Raw genomic sequence first — 21241 nt, 5'->3', positions numbered from 1 at the left:
ATTTGCCTAGCGGATAATTGCCGGAGGCTGGATTCGAGCGCCGGAAGAAATCCCAAACTCAATGCTCTATTAGCTGCTCCGCCCAACTTTTCCTACATACAGGTAAGGGTTAGGTAACTCAGAGGTCGATACATGGAGGGGACAAGGAGGTATGGAGGAGGGTTATTTGAGCGAAAATAGCGACAGAAAAGAGAGGATTGGAACTGGGTAGAAATGGAGATATCTGTACCTAGAATGCCGTAAAAGGGGGGGTCCGAGTTAAAGAGGGGACAGGGAAGGATTGAGGGGCGAGAAGAGGATGGAATGGAAATAAGGCTAATATGTATCACTGGAGAAGCGTGAAGGGCAGAGAGTAGCTGTAACCAGTAGGGAGCGACGAGTGATGTAAGTGTTGGGAAGGAAGAATGGAGGAGAGGGGGCAAAGATTGAACTGGGAACTAGAATGACTTGCCTCCAGGCGGGATAGGCAAAGGGGTGCAATGGAAGGCAAGAGGCGGAATAGAAAAGGAGACGAGATTAGGAGAGGACACGGAGGAGCGAAATACCGCTTTAGTTTGGAAGGGGAGGGGAAGGCTGGAGACCAGAGGTGGGGACTGGGGCGGGGTTAGAGGCGGGGAATGAGAGATGCAACCGTTGATGGACAGGGTCAGAGGAGTTTCCTCCGTTCCTCTGACTCAGACTTCTTAAAGGCCTTAGTTGAGTAATGGAGCTGGTGGCTAGCTGTCTATGGGAGTCCTGGATCTTCCTCTTACTCTGCGGGCCGCTGCTTGCTTTCGGTTTCTACTGCGCCTACGTGCACTCCGTCCATCTGCGATATGACCACATCCCTGGGCCGCCCAGGGCCAGGTGAGGGCTGGGAGGTGGGAGACATGAGGCCCAGTGGCTACTTTGGGCCAAAGATATGGGGTGTTGTGGGAATCAAATGACATAATAGAAGTATTTTACAAATCTCAGAAACATCATTATTATTAATTAACCTCTGGCTGGTGAAGACTTCATTCTTCTGCCTCAGTGAGCTCAAGAAATGTTTATAGAGCAATAAAGAGAAATGTGGGTAAATATTGAACCTCTAGGCTCTTGGAGAGAAAATGTACACAATACATTTAAAAATCTAATCTGCATTATTAACATTTTCATGATGTCTAGACAATCAACAAAACAACTAATTAAACCCTGAATTTTACACTCATAACGTAACAATCAGGGAGAGAGCCTGCTGTAGAAACCCTTGGCAAGAGGAAGCTGAGATGCCCTTTTGAAATTCTTCCCACCTGAACAATGTTACAAAGTAGTTAACTGAAATCCAGGGTGGGGGAAGTGTTTACAGTGGTGTTCAATTATTTAGAGCAATAATTTTGATATAGTTTAATTTTATTTGATATTTGATTCTAATTTTATTATTTTTTAATTAACAAACATTTCTTTTCCCTTTCCCACTATTCCCCTTTCCCAATTAAACAAAGCAGAAAAAAAAAAAAACCTCTTAATAAATATCCATAGTCAATCAAAGAAATTTCTCTCCTTAGCTATGTCCACAAATGTGTGGTATTCTGCTCTGAAATTTTTTCTTTTTGTCATCACATTGATCAAAATCTTAAAGCATTTCAAAGTTGTTTTTTGTAGTGTTACTATATAAGTTGTTTTGTTTTTGATCACCTTGCTCTCTACCAGTTTATAAAGGTCTTCCCAGTATTCTCTGAAATTGTCCCTTTCATCATTTTCTTGCAATAATATTCACAAACTATAATTTGTTTAATTATTCTCTAATAGATGAGTATCCCTTTAATTTCATCTTTCCTTCCAACAAACTTCTTCCTAGCTATTAATGCCTGGATTCATTCCTCAGTGAAAAGAGCTGCTAGAAATAAAAAGTACCCTCTTTTCTCTTTCCTTGATCTCTTTGGGGCATGAGTCTGGCAGTGACATAATTGGACTAAAGGGTATGCAGTTGAGTGACTTTTGGGGCATAGATCCAAATTGCTTTCAAGAAGGGCTGGATCATTTCACAACTTCACCAAGCAGTATATTGTGTCCATTTTTCTGAAGCTCCTCCAAATCTATAATTTTGCTTTTTTGATCATCTGTATCATCTTTTGTTCTGTATGTGATAGAACCTCAAAATTGCTTTAATTTGCATTTTTCTAATATTAGTGTTTTGCAGCATTTTTCATGTGATTATTGATAGCTTAAATTTTTTCCTGTGAAAACTGTCTGTTCACTTCTTGATTCATACATTTTAATTAGTTCTGTATATATCTTGAATATGTTTTAATTTTGTGAAACAGATTATAGGAATATGAATTGTTATGATTATATTTAATTCTTTGACACAATTTTACAGACACATCACTTTATTGTGTCAAATGGAGCCCATAGTTTATACTTAGCTGCATTTGTTTGTATGTTGTTCACTGAATAAAGTAAATAAATATTTTCCTGAATTTGCTAAAACATAAAATCTGTTTTATTTGAGCACAGTATATATGGCTTATGATTTATTGATGGAATTAAACCTTCAAATACCACCTACCCATGAAGGCTGTGGACAAAAAATTACTCTAAGAACAAATAAATGAATATTTTCTCTGCATCTCTGACTCCAATTTCTAATAAATTTTGATTTTTTTTTTTAGTTTCTTATTTGGACACTTATCTTACATCACAAGACAAAAATGGGACAATGGTAAAATTCGACAGGATGTATTTTTGGAATGGTGAGTTCTAATTTGTATGGTTGTGTGTATGTGTTGTGTTTTTAAATAATTTTATTTTGTTTAAATATTTCCACATAAACCCTCTCTGGCTTATTGGTGTAGAAGTGGCCTTGGGTTTTCTAAGGCTATAACAATGGAGAAAAAGTTCTGTCTGGTTCAGGGAAAGTCTTTATACAAGAGTCTGATAATAGATTCTATCTTCAATCCAAGCCAATTGATGGAGATTATCACTGGTAGGTTTGCCACAAGATGATGTATATGGGGACCAAAGACATACAAAATGTAAAAGTACAAAGGTGCTTCTGTAGTTCTTTTTTTATTATAACTTTTTACATACTTTTATAATTCCACTTTTTATAACACATTCTTGGGTAATTTTTTTTACAACATTATCCCTTATACTCACTTCTGTTCCTACTTTTCCCTTCCTTCCCTCCATCTCCTCCCCTAGATGGCAGGCAGTCTTTTACATGTTAAATATATTATAGTATAGTCTAGATGCAATATATGCGTGCAGAACCGTACAGTTCTCTTGTTGCACAGGAAAAATTGGATTCAGAAGGTAAAAATAACCTGGGAAGAAAAACAAAAATGCAAACAGTTCCTTCTGTAGTTCTTGATGGTCATGTCAGTAGTGATGTCATTATTGATGGTCATATTAAGAGTGGTGGGAGAGAATACGAAGACTCTAATGATTCTTTAGTCTGTGTTCAAACATTAATTTAACTGTTGGTATTATTAAAATGAGTTCTTTATCTAATGACCTATTAGAAGTAATTGAATTCATCTCACTGTATTCTCACTGTAAATGAAAACAGAAAACAAATATTACCAGACTCTCAGCTACTTCTGGTATCTGTCTCCACTCAGAGCTTTCTCCAGTGCTCTGGAGGACTTTCTTTGATCAGACCCACCTCAAGTATCTAGCTCCTGTCTGTAATCTTCAAGCTGTACCTTTGCTTGTACCTGCCGGCTGTGAATCTGGCATCCTAGATACTACAGGACTCAACATCACCACCTGCTTTGATTGTGGACTTTGAGGAAGGGCCTTGAGTAGCCTTAATCTCCCTCAACAAACTTCTTTCTAATCATTAATACTTGGATTCTTTCCTCAATGGTTAGAATATTCCCAAACCCATAAGACTTCCCTTTTGCAATGTTTCTAAATCTCTGGCTATCACTGTACAAATAGCAAACTTCGTCTTACACTACTTATTTCCATATTCTTATCTCCTTTACTTCTAACCTAAAAGTGACTGGCTCCAAATTTACCTGCCCCTTCTGCTGGGCTCTAGGGAGTGCCTGCGCCATAGTAAACAAATTTGTTTTCATCTTAAACCTTTTTCTTTCTCATTCCTAATTATTTTTTGGTGTTCACTGAGACCAAACTCCCTTCTGATGACATAGAATCCCCGGTGCCTTTTTCCAGCATTAGTTGCAATTTCATTCATGTCCTCCATTCTTCAACTCCAACCCCTAAATGCCCCTCTCTCCCCAATGCACTGGGCATGTGTGATTCAGAATACATCTTGCTCCCAAAGAGCACTTCTAGACTCTCCCTCCACCATTATTACCAAGTACTTTCTCTTCGTTTTGAAGTTGATGCAATACAAATTTGTTAACAGGTCTTCTAAAAAAATTTGTCAACCAGATTCTAAAAACTATTATCTATATTCTCCTTTCTCATTGAATTTAGTGCTTAGGTCATGGTTTTCTTCTGCCTTTGGATTCCAACATATATAAGGTGTCCGAAAAGCATCAGTTTTAAGCTATTGAATGTTAAAGTGTCCCTTTTAAAAAGCTTAATGAAATTTTAAGTTTAATAATAGTATTTTAAGCTATTAAAGCTTGAAATTGTACTAAAATTTTTTGAACACCTTGTATATTGATTGTTATTGTTCAGTTGTGTCCAATTCTTTGTGACCCTATTTAGGGTATTCTTGGCAAAGATACTGGAGTGGTTTTCTGTTTCCTTCTCAAGCTCACTTTACAGATGGGGAAATTGAGGCAATTAGGGTCAAATGATTTGCTCAGTGTCACACAGTTATTAAGTATCTGAGGCTAGAGTTGAACTCAGGAAAAGGAATCTTCCTAAGTTCAGGACCTATTCAAGCTCTATTCAAGCATTATATGCTCCAGTATGATGAGACATTGCTTTTCCAGGAAATGATAAAGCATTGAAAAAAAGACTTGTGCAAAATTCTGAAATCAATAAATATTTAATAAGGATTTGTCAAAACATTAAATTATGATTAAAAACTAGAGCATTGTTTATAAGATCTGATAGTATTGTAATATCAAAGGAATATAATTTTAAAAGATTTAATATTTTTCAATTACATGTAAAGAATATTCATTTTTGTAAGATTTTGGATTTCAAATTTTCCCCCTTCCTTTTTTATCTTTCCCCTTCCCAAGCAATCTGATATATCACATAAGTACAATCATTTTAAACATATTTCTATCTTACTCATGTTGTGAAAAAAAAATCGGAACAAAAGATAAAATTTTCTACAAAGTGAAAATAGTATGCTTCAATCTATATTTAGTCTCTATAGTTCTTTCTTTATATTTAAATGGCATTTTCCATCCCAAGTCTATTGGAATTGTCTTGCATTACTAGATGTGTGATCCTGGAGAAGTCATTCAGCCCTATTTGCTGAGAAAAGCTAAGTCTATCATAGCTGATCATCGTACAATATTGCTGTTACTATGTACGATGTTCTCTTTGTTCTGCTCACTTCACTCAGCATCAGTTCATGTAAATCTTTCCAGGCTTTTCTGAAATCAGTCTGCTCATCATTTCTTATAGAACAATAATAAGGAATATGATATTTAGAAAATAAAGTACAGGAGTTTCTTTCCATTTTTGAAAAATATTTTCACAAGAAGTGGATTCTTTTTTTAATATAACCCTTTTCTCTAATTTTGCTCCACAGGGCCAAAGAATATGGACCAATTGTGCGTATAAATGTCTTTCACCGGGCCTCAGTGATTTTAACAAGTCCTGAGTCAGTCAAGGTATTTAAATTGAATCCATCCTACACCAATTAGGTAATAATGAACAAAGCACTGCATTTGGAGTTAAAAGAACTAAATTCAAATCTCAGCTTGTCACTTATTTTTATCTGTATGACTTTGAGTAAATTTTCTGACCTTCTTGGGCCTCTGTTTCCTTTTCTGCAAAAGAAGAGGGGATAGATAATCTCAATTATCTCAAAAAAAATTCATCTTCTGAAAAGAAAAAACATGGAGTTAACAAAAGGATATATAATTTTTTTAACCAAGCATAAAATTTGACATTTGTCCCTAATCACTTTTATCTTGTTGGTTTTGGCCCAATCTTCTAATCTGTCAAAATATTTTGAGATCTTGACTCTTATCATTCGTTGTATTAACTATTCCTTCAAACTTTGTCATCAGCAACTTTCATTATCATACTATTAATATCTTTTAAAATAGTATCTTATTTTTCCAAATACATGCATAGATAGCTCTCAACATTTACTTTTGCAAAACCTTGTGTTCCATATTTTTTCTCTCTCCTTTCCCTTCTCCCTTCCCCTAGGCAGCAAGCAATCTGATATAAGTTAAATATGTCCAATTCTTCTAAATATATTTCTATATATGTCATTCTGCACATACCCAGAAAATCAATTCAAAAAGAAAAAAAACATGAGAAAGAAAAAAACCAAACATAACAACAAAAAGGTGAAAATACTATGCTTTGATCCACATTAACTTTTCATAGTTCTCTCTTTGGATGTGGATGGCACTTTCCATCACAAATCTATTGGAATTGCGTTGGTTTAAATTTTGAGGATCCAAGATTTTTTTCATTTCCTGATAAGGCACAGGAAGAGATTGTCACTTGCATTTACATACATACCTACCTACTTACACACACACACACACACACACACACACACACACACACACAAACACACTTGTTACTCAAGGGCAGCTAGAATGACAGACTTTGAATCATGACCCTATGTGCTCTTGGTCAAGATACTGAAGGGTTTGCCATTTCCTTTTCCAGCTTATTTTACAGCTGAGGAAACTGAGGCAAGCAGGGTTAAGGGACTTACCCAGAATCACACAGCTTGGGTCCTCCTGACTTCAGACTCAAAACTCCACTGCACCCTTTAAGCTGCCCATGTAATTGTTCCTTTGCAAAACATAATCTATGAGTATTCCAACATGGATCTATAGTCTCATCTGTGTGGATAATCTTTTCAAGGATACAGATCACAGTTTCTCCTTGTCTAGTTATTCTATGTGATTCTTGTCCATGATGCCCTTTAATCTGCCAAGAGGCAGTTATCTAAGGTCATTAATATTAGTTAGTAGGTGCCTTCCCTTTGCTCTCTTGATAGTGTGTGAATAGTGAAGCAAGTAGATTGTCCATTAATTAGCTTTTACTCTCTTACTATCTTTAGAGGAAGAATAAGAGATAGAAAGATATGTTATACTATTAAAAGAAAAAATAATCAATTTGTTCTTTAGGTATTCCTGATGAACCCCCAGTACAAAAAGGATCCCCTTATCTACTCGAAGATACAGAATCTGTATGGTGAAAGGTAAAAGATATTATAACAAAATATATTTGGGACAAGTAGAAAAGACTGATGGTTCCGTCATTTCCTGGACACCATATCCCTAGGGTCGAATAAATTCACTTAGGTACATCAGATGTTTTTAAATGTCTATTGTGTTTAAGGTATATAGTACTGAACAATTGTTTGAGTCCTGATTGACTCGGATTGAATGTGAATAGTAGCCATTTCTGCTCTGACCAGAAATTCTGAAAGTCTTCCCCTCCCATTTTATTTATTTATCTAGATTTTTTTTTTTTTTTGACTAGGTGATAGAGGAGATTCTTTGCCTCAATTGCTATCTGGCCTTAATCACTGAATGGGTACAGCCTCAGTCAAACTGAGACCTGATGAAGACCTTAACTTAAAAAAGGCCAAGGTCTCCCCCTGCATCCCAGGCCCATCTCCAATCATCCTGATCTATAGGCCACTGGACCCAAATGGCTCTGGAGGGGAAAGGGGACAGGTGACCTTGCACAGCCTTCCTCTTTTAAATCCAACTCACTTGCATATCATGGTTTCACCTCCCTGATGTCATGGTCTTCTTCAAAGAATGAAGGACAAACAACAACAAACACTGAAAGACAAAACCACTCCTATTTTTGAAGAGTTTCAACTTATATAGGCTTATGCTACAAGTTAAATTGCAATTAAACTGTCTTGGAGATTTTGAGTAGTTTAACAGATCAAAAAAGGAAATATATATTTTTTTATTTGGGGAGACTTGGGAGAGATTTATGAAAAAGTCAGTGTCAAAGATGGGCCTTTAAGAGAAAGACATAATACCAACAATGATAATGGCTGACATTTTTATAGTGCTTTAAGATTTACAAAGCATTTTATAAACATCTCATTTGATCCTTTCAAAAATCTTATAAGATAGGTATTACAGGCATTATCATTCCCATTTTACAGATATGAAAACTGAGGTTCAGAGCAATTAAATGACTTCTTCATAGCCATGTAACTATTCAGTGGCAGCTATAGATGTGAACTTAGATGATTCTGACAATTTAAATCTAGGACAACAAATTCATTACAGCAAACTTGGTTTCAATAGGTAAAGAATAAAAGTTAGAAGCAGTGATTCTAAGCATAGGGAATGGAATGTGTGTTAAGAAATTAGATATAATAATTGGTAGCATTTATATAATGCATTCATGTATTCAAAGTACAACAAATATTATCTAATTTTGTTGATGTTCAGAAGGAGACCCCAAAAAGTTGGAGTCACAGACCAGTGTCACAAGCTATCTCAAAAGAATTTGGACACTTGAATCCATCTTCAAGTCAAGAGATAAAGTTTATTGTAATTGTAATGCTAATTTAAGTAGGCTAAGCTCCAAAAGAATTTAGCAAAGAACCAAGAGAAGAAGACAAATTTATAGGACAAAGTTAGAGCGACCAGATCTTCATGTTACTTATTTACTAATTTTATAGTTTACAGGTAAGTTTGAGGGGTGGTCTATTCACTATTGTCCCAGGAACTTAGTTATTACTGACCAACAGATTATCCATCTGACAGTAATGTTTATAGGACTGTTTTAAGGCCAGAAGACTTTAGAATCATTGACATATTGTTAGAACAACAGCACCGTAAGGGCAGGGGATTTAGGATTATTGCTATATTTCCCTTAGAAGCTTATCCTATCAATTTGATTCTTCACAATAATTTGGGGAGTCAAGTATTTTTATTGGCTTCCTTTTACAGATGAGGAAATGGAGGCAGACAAAGATGAAGTGACTTATACAATAGCTATTAAGTTTGTATGAGGTTGAATATAAATCTAAGATTTTTTAACTCTAGATCTAATGCTGTAGCCACTGCATCACCTGGGTGCTATCAGTGAAACTGAGGATCATTTAGTAATCTAGTTTGGAAAGTAGAGTATTATAAAGCTGGAAAAGTAGCTTGGAGCCTGATGGTAGAATGTCTTAAAGTGCAGCTAAATAGATTCATATTTTTTCCTAAGAAGTAGTTGGGAACCACTTAAGAGTCCTGAGAAGGGAAATACCATGGTCAAATCTTTGCATTAGGAAAACTAATTGGTAGCATATGCAAAATAGATTAGACAAGAGAAGCAGGAGTGATCAGTTAAGAGACATAATGAGGACTTAAATTATTAGGAGTCAGTAGAAGAAAGTAGATGAATGAGCAAATCTCCATTTAAAGATTTATTATATCTACAAGGTCTCTTAAATGTCTTACTGAAGCTTTAAGCCAGTGGTTTTCAAATTTTTGTTTTCAGTATTTTATCCTATTAAAAATTATTAAGGATTTCTCCAAAGCGTTTTTGTTTATGTGGGTTATATTTAGACATTTACCATATTGGAAATAAAAACTATTTTTGAATTTGTAGACCCTCTAAAAGGGTTTCAGAGATCCCCAGGATTCTCTAGACCATACTTTGAGGACCACTGCTTTAAGCTATCAAAACTACTTAAACTATTAAAGTTTGAAGTTGCACTAAGATTTTGGGGGCACCCTGTAGAGATGGTGGCAATAAAATCAACAGAACTTTCTATTTGATTGAATGTTGTCAGTAAAAGGAAAGAGTCCAAGATTCTAGAATTTTAAATTTAAATGACTGGATTTTGGTGGCACTAAAAATAAGTAAGAAATAAGAAAATTAGGAAGAGTTACAAACTTTCAGGGAAAGATAATGGTTCTGTTTTAAGCTGTGTTGGAGTTTGATGCCTTAGGGGATATCTAGTTTGAGAGACCCCATAAGAAATTGGAAATGTTTTTTTTTCTTCTGTAAAAAGGAGTATGGGTATGTGGAATGGTTAGTAAGGTAATGCAAGAAGCAGCTAGTTGGTGTAGTGGATAGAGCACCAGACCTGAAGGCAGGAGGACCTGAGTTCAAATTTGGCCTCAGACACTTAACACTTTCTAGCTGTGTGACCCTGGGCAAATCACTTAACCCCAATTGCCTCAGCAAAAAAAAAATAATAATAATAATAAGGTAATGCAGAAGCAATTTATAAAAAATAGATGATTGTTTAGTGTAATGCTTGATGGATGAATGGGTTAGCTTTTTCTTTCAGTTCTTTTAAAAAATATATTACTGTGCCCTTCACTGTCTTAGAATAATAGAACAAGTATAATTTAATTTTCTTTGAGAATTCTAGATTTTGGAGTTTTCCCATGTAATCGCTGAGAACATCATTCCTTTTTTTGAGACTAGAGGTGCACTGCATTCAATATGTCCTTTGTATGAATAGGGTGATGATTGTTGTTATTATTGTTTTGCTGCATTTTTTATTTTTTACTTTTTATTTATTTAATATTTTTATTTCTCCAGTTACATATAAAATAAATTTTTAACATTAAAAAATCTTTGGGTTCCAAATTCTTTTCCTTATCCCCATCCTCAGCCCATATTAAGAAAGAAAGGCTATGTAAAACATTTCATAAAAATCATATTGTGAAAGAAAACAGAAATCTCCTTCCCTAAAGATACCCTTAAGAAAAAGTAAAAAGAAAGAGACAGAGGCAGAGACAGAAACAGAGACAGAGAGACAGAGACAGAAAAAGTGCTTCAATCTGCATTCAGACATAATCAGTTCTTTGTCTGGGTATGAATAGGATTTTTCTTCTAAATTCTTCTGAATAGAAATGGATCTTTGTATTACTGAGATTAGAAAAGTGATTCACTTGCTGCAAGTTTAGACAATGGTTTTTACAGTGGAAAATAATGAAACATGAGAGAGAGGTAAAGAGAAGCAGTATGGGAAGGTGGGACTTGAGCACTTCCTAACTCTGAAATTTTGGTCATAAACTTTTTTGCCCAAATTTCTGTTAATTGTATTTCAGTTTCCTTATCTGTAAAACAAAAATATTATTTGCACAACCTATTTTCACAGTGTGACTCACAACATTTTTGTAACTTCAAAGCTCTTTAGAAATATGATCATTATTATAATAATGAAATGGCAACTGAAGTCGGGAAGATTCATTTTCCTGAGTTCAAATTTGGCCTCAGACAAAGCCATGTGGCCCTGGGAAAGTCATTTCATCCTGCTTGCTTCATTTTCCTAACTTGGAAAATGAGCTGGAAAAAGATATGGCCAGTATCAAGAAAACTCCAAATGGGCTGGACATGACTGAAGAACAACAACAGATCTCCATTGATATCCTTCTCCAAAGTTCCTTTTGGGGTGGAATTGAATCTGCCTTTCCAACATAATGTCCAAGAAAGTCCAGGTTTTGTTGACTCTTGAAAATCCAGAAAGACTTTGAATCTGGGTCCAGTTGTGGGTCATATGTCTGTTGTCTAAGGACTGGCCTAACCATATATAGATTGTTCAGTTGGGTTTTGGGATCTTTGGTTTGTTTTGGGGGCTTTTTTGGACCATAACAACTCATCGAGATTATGTATCAAGGGACACAGATCTGTAATGATCTGTAATATTTCTTTTTTTCTTTGTGTTTCTAAGATTTTTAGGGAGAAGTTTGGTGTCAGAATTGGATCATGAATTGTGGCGCAAGCAGCGGAGAATTTTGGATCTAGCATTTCACCGAAGGTGAGTGGGTAGTAAAAGATAGTATAAATCATTTATATATCTATGTTGAAATTACAGAAGTTCAAGACTAGGGTAACTGGAATTACAATGACTATCTAGTGTTTCTAATTTGCCTTAAAATGATCTTTTTATTATTTCTGGCCATAGTGGAGATATAACAATTTCTTATTAGAGAAAAGAGTTGACTAACTTAGACTGACTTGCTAACTTAGAAGAAGGCAGAGATGATAAGTGGGGTATCAGATCATGTAAAGAAAAACAAATGTTTCTTTTAATTAATGATACTAATTTGGGAGCTAGTATATGATGTGGCAGTGCAGTTGTGAGAATTGGGGTGGGGAATCCCCTCTGGTCAGAGCACAGGTCCAACATGAAAAAATTCGCAAACCCAAAATGTCTGAATGGCAAAAGGGATTTTTATTGGCACTAAGAAGCCAGCTTTGTTAGGAAGACAGACTCTTCAGTGGCAAGTCCTGTCAGAGAAATAATAGAGGTTATCACTGAGAAGAGGGTATCTTCACAGCAGGAAAGAGTCCTGGCAGGCAGCTGTGCCAAGAAGAGAGGTTCTTTGGCAAGGTGTTATCCTGCTTCGGACTTCTGAAGAGATTCGGAGTTCAAAATTGTCTTTTATTGGTGGTTTGGGGCTAGGGCTTCCATTAATGAGATTCCTTCAATGTTGTCAATGCGCCAAGGCCTAGATTTCCAGTTGAAAAGAGAATACTTATCTTGGAGTTTCAAGCCATTCAATAGGAATATCAGGCCTTTTTGATTACTATGTCTGACACTTACTGGTTATATGATCGTAATATAATTTCTCTACTTTAAATTTCTCTTTCTTTCCCTGCCAAATAGAAGTTGGATGGTATTTTTTGCTAAGGTGTCCTTTGGCTCTAAGATTTTATGATTCTAAGTATCTACTATGTAATGGATGGTATGAGGAATACTAAGGGATAAATGGCATGATCACTGAAATTAGTTTCTTTAAGGAGATGAACCAAGATAACTGAAGATGGACTCTCTACTTTTGTCTTCCACCTTCTAAAGATGACTATTTCTTGGACTTCATTTTGTCTTCAGATCCTTTGTTTGTTGAATTTCATTGAACTGGTAATTTTATCCAGTACCACAGGTTCAGTTATTTCAATGGAGATGACCTCAAAATCTATATATCCAAATCAAATCTCTCTCTCCTGAAATTTCAGCCCCTACTTGGCTTAAATAGTCTGTCTACAACTCAAAAAGTATATACAGTGTATATTTTTTGGTTTAGTTTGGTTTTGCTTTGTTTGGGTTTTTTGGAGGGTGGGGGCTAGAGGATGAGGCCACAGAGTACCAAGTCAAAGGGCAGGAGCAGAAAGAGCATAATACGATACAATAAAGTTAACATAAGTGTCTTTCTATAAAAGGGAAATTACATTGCAAATATATGTAAAGTGAAAACTGTACATATAAAGAATGGGGAAATTTCTGGAGAATAAGAGCACTAACAATTAGCAGGAACAGGAAGAAACAAAAAAGTCTTTATAAAAGAGGTAATCTAAGCAAAGGTTGAAAGGTGGAAGATGGAATGGAAAGTCCTGAAACAGATAATTTGGCTGGTCAGTCCAGCTTGGCTGTAACACTGCAACATGTGCCCTGGGTAATTGCCCACTGGCTCAGCTCATAATTTTTTTTTAATAATTTTTTATTGACAGAACCCATGCCAGGGTAATTTTTTACAACATTATCCCTTGCACTCGCTTCTGTTCCGATTTTCCCTCTCCCTCCCTCCACCCCCTCCCCCAGATGGCAAGCAGTCCTTTACATGTTAAATATGTTGCAGTATATCCTAGATAGAATATATGTGTGCAGAACCGAACTTCTCTTGTTGCACAGGGAGAATTGGATTCAGAAGGTATAACTAACCTGGGAAGAAAAACAAAAATGCAAGCAGTTTATATTCATTTCCCAGTGTTCTTTCTTTGGATGTAGCTGCTTCTGTCCATACTTGATCAATTGAAACTGAATTAGCTCTCTTTATCGAAGAGATCCACTTCCATCAGAATATATCCTCAAATAGTATCGTTGTTGAGGGATATAATAATCTCCTGATTCTGCTCATTTCACGTTCAGCTCATAATTTCAAGACATATAAACATATATTCAACATATAAAGTACTCAACAAAAGGCCTAAAGAATGGTTATCTGATAATTACACATATAGCACATTTTAGGATCAGAACTCTTTAATAGTTAACTCAAAACTCCAGGCTTTCAACAAAGTCTGGACTTTTGTTCTCTGCACCAATTCAAGAATACTTGTAGGGGGAGAAAATGTAGTTCTTTCCTTCCTCCCTTCCTCCCTTCCTCCCTTCCTCCCTTCCTCTCTTCCTCTCTCCCTCTCTCCCTACTTCTCTCCTGTTCTTTCAAAGGAATTAGGCTGGAGATTATTTACATTTCATATGGGCCAAAACTCCATTCTGGAATCTCTCTTTGGATCTTCTCAGACTGTCCCAAGAGGATCACTATTCTATCCCAACTCTTATTTCTTTTTAGCCACTCTACATTTTCCTTGACGCACAATTTTGTCTTGTTTGTGGGGGAAATCTGGAGAATTTGGAATTTTCTGATCTATTCCACCATCTTCCCAGAATCTCTTCAGGAGTGGGGTGGGGAGTAGTTTCTTAGAATTCAGTTAGCAATATGAAGAGCAGATACTTATATCTGTGGAAATAATTATAAGATCAGCCTTGGATTGAATCACACTTTGACCCTCCCTCCCTTTTTCCCTTCTCCACGGCTCAAAAATACCTCTAATAGAGGTATCAGATAACACTTTGCTTCTTCACCAACCATAATGCTCAAAATCCCCTACACATGGATCTGCAAATTATGGTGATAATTAATATTTTATTTGCTTCCCCATCCATCATAATCCTTGGTGACAATCACAAAGGAAAATTTAGGCTTGAGGTTATGAAAAACTTCCTAACAATTACAATTAGGCAAAAGTGAAATTACAACTAGGAAAAGGAGAAAATGGGCTCTCTTCCATTGGGGAATAGCAAACAAAGACTAAGGGGGAAGGGAAGGCGACTTAGTGGGTCAAAGGGCAATCACTGTTTTATAGTCTCTTGAGCTTTAGTTCCAAATTGTTCTCTAGAATGGTTGGATCATTTCACATGATCTTGTTGTTGCTGTGTACAATGGTTAATATTATTTTTTTTTGATTCCACTCATTTTACTTAGCATGAGTTCATCAACATTCATTTTTGTAGGATTTTTGAGTTCCACATTTTTTCTCCCTTTCTTCTTTTCCTTTCTCCTCCTCAAGACAGCAAGCAATCTGATGATATAGGTTACATATGTACAATCATTTTAAACATATTTCCATATTAGTCATTTGGTGATAGAAAATTAGAATGAAAGGGAAAAATAATGAGAAAGAAAAGACAGAAAAGAGTGAAAATAGCATGCTTTAACCAGATGAATTTTCTTATTATTTTTTCTAACTATAAAATAATTTTTTATGTTGCTGTTTTAAGAGCTAGTTTTGGGGGTCTCTAAGTTTTTGGTGCTTTCAAGGTAGTGTAATTCAAGGAAAGGTGTGGTAACTGTATTCCTGGCCTGTTATCTGGTCTTCCTGGTTCCCAGAAAGGGATCTTATTTCCCTGTGCCTGAAAATACTATTTCTCCTTTCTGCCTTGGAATTCTGATCAGAGAGAGACCTGCTCCCTTGAAGGTACAAATTCTAGTGCTCCTTTTTCTCCTGAAATAGCAACCTAGACCTGCCCCCAAATAGGCAGTGCAACAGGGTTCTGCATACAGTGCCAGCAAAGAGTTCATTATAGTGACAAGTTGTTCAATCCCTTTACCATTTATCTGTGGATTGAGAGCTCCTGAAGCTGCTGCCACTTGCAGCTGCCTCTAAAGCTACTTATAGCTGGGGTGGCTGAGCTGCAATCTGGCCAGTTACAATAAGGTGTTAGACCTTTCCTGCTGATGTCTTAAATTGTCTTAGGCTGTCAAAATATCTTACTCCAATATTTTTTATTTTATTTTATTTTTTTGGTTTTGCCACTCCAGAATTCAACTTAGGGCATTATTTTAAAGTTGTTGGGAGAGAAATATTGAGAGAGTTCAGTTAAATTGCTGCCTATACTGCACTATCGTGGCTCTGCTTCATGGTTCCAATTTTGATATTGTGTAGTTCTCTAACTCTAAAGTTCCTCTCAAGTAGGGCATTCTGTGTTTTATTTGAATTATAAACTGCTTTTTGAATTATGAACTGCTACCTATTCTTTCTCTTCTCTCTCCCCTTCTCCTCTTCTTCCCTCTCCTTCTTCCTTTTTCTCCTCCTTCTTCTCCTTCTCTTCACACTAGTTCTCTAACTAGCATTTTGTGATGTCTCTTATTTGTCTATCTGGCAAATGTTATTAGCCATATTTTTATCATATAGTATAATTATGCTTATGTTTTTAGTTATTTGATGAGCTTGATGGGAACAATTAATGAAAAAGTGGAACAAATGATGGAAATTCTGGAAGCCAAGGCTGATGGGCAGACTGAAGTATGCATGCAAGATGTGATATGCTCAACTATTTATGATTTATCTGCTAAGGTAACTTTTCTATCATTATGTCAAGTGAGCAGAGAATGAAAAAGCAGTTTACCTAATTTTTTTTCTTTTCATTTTTATATTTTGGCCAAATCAACCTGATTTCTCCATTACAGTCAGAATATTGTAAATTTATTTATCAATATGTACAATATATAAATATATACGAAATATCTACATTTTTGATCACTCTGCTATTTTATTAGCAAAATAATGTGAAAAAAAGATTCAGTGTTTTATGTTCTGAATTCAAGCCTGCCAGAGAGAAATAGTTGTTAATTAAATTATTCTGAACAGCTCTGCTTAGAGAGAAAATCTAAGGGAACACAAATTCATCTTGCCAGTAATGATCTTTATTTTTCTCTGTTTGTCTGTGGCTCTCTCTGTCTCTCTCACCTGAACCATTTTCAAGTTACAATTTGTAGTATCCTCACACAAAGATTAAATTCTACAATATGAGAAATATCACAGAACTCAGGCGAGACTTTAGTTAATAATTTTGATTCATTAAACAGAATGTGTCCATGTATGTTAATCATTTAATCCATCCTCTCTAAGAAAGGGATCCACTAACTTTTCTAAATATTTTAACTCTGTTTTAGTACAATTAATTTCCTTTGTAATTCTATGCACTTTATTTTAAAACATTATTCTGAGAAGTGGTCTGTAGGCTTCCCCAGATTGTTAAGGAATCCTTGGTAGAAAAAAGAGTGACTCTTTTCTCTAAGGATTTTCTTTTCTAGCTGGTTAAAGATAAACTGAAGAACCTTCTGAATCCAATTCTCCCTATGCAACAAGAGAACTGTTCAGTTCTGCAAACATATATTGTATCTAGGATATACTGCAACATATCCAACATATAAAGGACTGCTTGCCATCTAGGGGAGGGGGTGGAGGGAGGGAGGGGGAAAAAAAATCGGAAAAGAAACGAGTGCAAGGAATAATGTTGTCATTATAAAGTAATCATTAAATTAAAAAAAAAAGAAAGAAAATCCTTATCTAATCAAAAAAAAAAGATAAACTGAAGAGATATTTCATTTTTTTAAAGCAAAATTTTACTAGTTTTTTATGTTTATTTATTTAAAACTAAATACATAAATTGAAAACACAAAATAAAAAATATATAGAAAAAGGAAAAACAAAATAAAACAAGACATTGTCAAGTGCCCAGCAGAAGATTAGGGAGGATTCAAAATATATAACAGTAAATTTCCATTTCAAGAAAGCATATACAGTAATAGAAGACATCATAATTGTCCTTCTTTTCTTTGCTTCCTTGTAGGTTATTCTCTGCTGTACAATTTTTACTTTATTCTTTTTGCCCCTTTAATCCCTCCTTCCACTTCCCCAAGCAGGCTACAGTTAGGCATGAACACATTTATATATGTGTGTGTGTGTGTGTGTGTGTATGTATTTATATATATGTATATGTATAAATGTATGTATACAAATATTCACATCCATCCATCCACATACATATATAGCTATACCTATACATATACATATGCATTTTACATATATGTGGACATGCTTCTAGAACAATATTAATTGACTGCCATATAATGTTCATTTCTCTCTTGATTAAATGTTTAAGTTTGACTTTGAGATCAATTAGCCCTATTTTTTTCTAATAAGTTCTACTCCTTATCTTTGTTATTGTGTTTGTGTATATCTCTTATTTCCTATTCCTGATAACTCTTCTACTGCTTAATTTGCCTTACTATTACTTAACCTCCCTCCATCCACAGATCCCTCACATATTCTCCCCTACTCTTTCTTTCCCTCTTTATCCCTTTCCCATTAATCTACACAAGTTATCTCATTCCCATTAATGTATATACACTTCTAAACTCCACCTTATCCTATTCCCTCTCCCCTTATTTATTTTTAAATTTTATAAATTTCTTCATGAATTTCTTTATAAATTTATAAATACTCTTCATGGTATATACATGTATTGTTCTCTATTTAACCCATTCGCTATGTGAGTAGGTTTTTAGAACTACCAGAGCTTCTCCCCCATTGAATGCCTTTGTATCATTTCTTCCTCTGTACCTCTTTTGTATAAAATAATTACTATTTTTACCTTTTCATTGATAGCTATGGTTTTTAGAGTCAGATCATACTCAACTCTTTCCCAATTGTTTTTTTTGAACTACCTACCCAATTACTGATGTCAATCTTAGACATGTGGTTTACATTTCCATGTATAAAATATAAACGCTTTGTCCTTGTTGAGTCCTTTGAAATTGGTCTTTATTGTTGACTCGTGCATGTTAAATTTTCTATTGAATTCAAGTTTGCTTGAGACAAAATCTGCAAAATCTGTAAGTTCATGGGGCTTCAGTATCATGGTTAGTTTTGCTGGACATGATATTTTTGTCCACTTCATCTTTTTAATTGTTGATATATAATATTCCAGGATTTGTGTTTTTTAATTGTAGCTGCTGATAATCCTGTACAATTCTTATTGTTGTTCCAGAATATTTGAATTTTTTTATTTGTTTCTTATAAAATTTTTTTTTGATCTAGAGTTATTGAAATATAGCAATATGTATTTTTCTTGTAGGATCTCTTTGAGGTGGTGATGGGTAGATTTTTTTCTATTTCTATAATAATGATAGTATGAAGATTATTTTTAAGCTTTCAGGTAGTCCAATTATTCCCATGTTTTCTCTTCTTGATCTATTCTACAGATTTGTTGTTATTCTTATAAAATGTATCTTCTCTTCTATTTTTTTCATTCTTTATATTTTGTTTTGTTATTTCTTGGTCTCTTATAACATAACTGGCTTCCCCTTGTTCAATTCTAATTTTCAAAGAATTATTTTCTTCTTTAAGGTTCTGGATCTTTTTTAGCTGGTTGACTTTTCATAATTTTCTTGTTTTTCTTGAATGGTTCTCAGGTTTTTTTTTTCTTTTTAGTTTTTCCTCAATCTTTCTTGTTAGATTTTTAAAGTTTTGGAGGGTTTTTTTTTTTTTTGAGTTCTTTTATAAATTCTTTCTGGGCAGGTAGCCATTAAAGTTAGTCTTTGGGTAGAAGAGACTTTTTTACTTCAATGTTCTCCTCTGAAGATAAACCCTGATCTTCCCTATTCCCATAGTAAGTTTCTATGGGAACTTTTAAAAATAAGAACTATTAGCGTAAGCACCTTTAATAGAATTGAGTGCCTTTTTCGTCAATTGAGCTCCCCATTCTGGCTTGTAACCCCAAGCCAAAAACTTCACCTTCTTGCAAGGGCCCACAGCCAAAAGCATCCCTGCCCACTGCTTTCACACTCACTAGGTGTGCTGATTCCCGCTCATTTCTGCAGTAAATAAGGAATCCGGTGTTTCTTATTAGCAGAGGTTCCCTCAGTCTTACCTTGAGTCAGTCAGATCCCTGACCCCCGTTACTGTTTAGGAGGTGAAATTTCTTGTGGCTCTGGTTGAGGCTCCCTCCAAACCCAGTTAGCCTCAGCAAGCCTTGCTTGCTGTTTCTGATGAGACTAGAAGTGCTTATACTTCATAGTAACTACACCCTGGTCCTAAGGTCTTCCAGTCTTCTCAGATTGTTCTGCCCCAAGTCTTTCTGACCTACTTTACCATCTTTCCAGAATCTTTCCCTCTCCCCCCAAGATCTTTCTATTAATTGAATTAATGAATAGCTTCTTTTTTTCTCTCACCATAATTATTATCAGTATATATATTCAGTAATACATCTTTGCTGGGCTGATAAGAATTCTCTGTTCACAGACTGGTTAGTTTTTGCTATGAATGATGTTAAAAAAAAGATTTCAGTGCATTGTTTTGAAATTGATAGTTAAATAAAAACTAATAAGAGTTTCTCTTTCAGATTAGAATAAGAACTTCAAACTAAAGTACTTTCTAATGCTCTTTTGCCAAAATAAGAAATTTGTTCAGATTTTTCAGTCATGTTCAACTCTCCATGATTCCATTCTGGGATTTTCTTGACAAAGATACTGCAGTGATTTGCTATTTCCTTTTCTATCTCATTTGACAAATGAGTAATTAAAGCAAAATAGAGTTAAGTGACTTGCCCAGGGTCACACAGCTAGGAAGTATCTGAGGCTGAAATTGAACTCATTAAAATGGTCTTCCAGATTTTAAGCTCAGTGGTATATCTACTGGGCTACCTAGATGAGGCTTAATAGCTCTCTACATTTCCTGCCCCGCACAAACTATTTTGAAACAATCTGTTTATTGTAGGATCTCATTGTGTACCTGCTAATTGGTAGAAAAGCACAGTGCTATAGTTGGTTTATTAGAATTCTGATATTTATTTTAACACAGAAACAATAAAAACCATTCTACGATATTTCGAGTATCATAATAAGGTGGAGGTCATCATTTGGCAGGTTATATCGTTTGAAGTACAAAAAGTTATTCAGTAAGGAGTAGAGACAAAAATCCAACATTAGACAAATGTGAGGAATTAGTCCTTTAGTTTCCTAAACAGAAAATTATTAAAACTGGTAATACTTTTTGGAATCAAAGTGGTCCAATTTAAAGACAATTGAAACTTTAGAAGTAATAGCATTCTACTGGGTCACAAACAAATAGGTAGTCTGATCCTCTTAGCTATATAGCTTTATCAGTAAATAATCATTCTATATATATATTCTTCTAATACACCTCACATCTGGAGAATGTACTTCTTATTCTTTGTTTACCTTAACAAATAAAACTCACTATAACTGCACTTTCTCTCAAATATTATGAGCATGATAACTACATGGTTGTGATGGTCAGAATGTCCATTGAATGCCTGTTCCATATCCTATATCTAGTGTTATTTTACAAT

At 35.0% G+C, this 21241-nt stretch overlaps 1 protein-coding gene across 3 annotated transcripts in view; it reads left to right on the top strand.

Annotated features, from left to right (window-relative positions):
- The first annotated feature begins 646 nt into the window (after window positions 1-646).
- The window catches only part of LOC127549918 (cholesterol 24-hydroxylase), a 52754-nt gene continuing 32159 nt past the window's right edge, over window positions 647-21241 (top strand). For 2 of the 3 annotated variants that reach the window (XM_051978398.1, XM_051978399.1), the window contains exons 1-6: window positions 647-846; window positions 2634-2714; window positions 5654-5735; window positions 7224-7297; window positions 11753-11839; window positions 16302-16440. In XM_051978398.1, the coding sequence (XP_051834358.1) occupies window positions 704-846; window positions 2634-2714; window positions 5654-5735; window positions 7224-7297; window positions 11753-11839; window positions 16302-16440 (606 nt within the window). In that variant the 5' untranslated portion in view covers window positions 647-703. The remainder of the gene's footprint in view (window positions 847-2633; window positions 2715-5653; window positions 5736-7223; window positions 7298-11752; window positions 11840-16301; window positions 16441-21241) is intronic. The other variant, XM_051978397.1, reaches the window with a different exon arrangement.

Source organism: Antechinus flavipes, chromosome 2 (assembly GCF_016432865.1).
Source record: "Antechinus flavipes isolate AdamAnt ecotype Samford, QLD, Australia chromosome 2, AdamAnt_v2, whole genome shotgun sequence".
Classification (NCBI taxonomy): Eukaryota; Metazoa; Chordata; class Mammalia; order Dasyuromorphia; family Dasyuridae; genus Antechinus; species Antechinus flavipes.
Note: the sequence above shows the minus strand (reverse complement) of the source record. Positions and strands in the feature narration are given on the sequence as shown.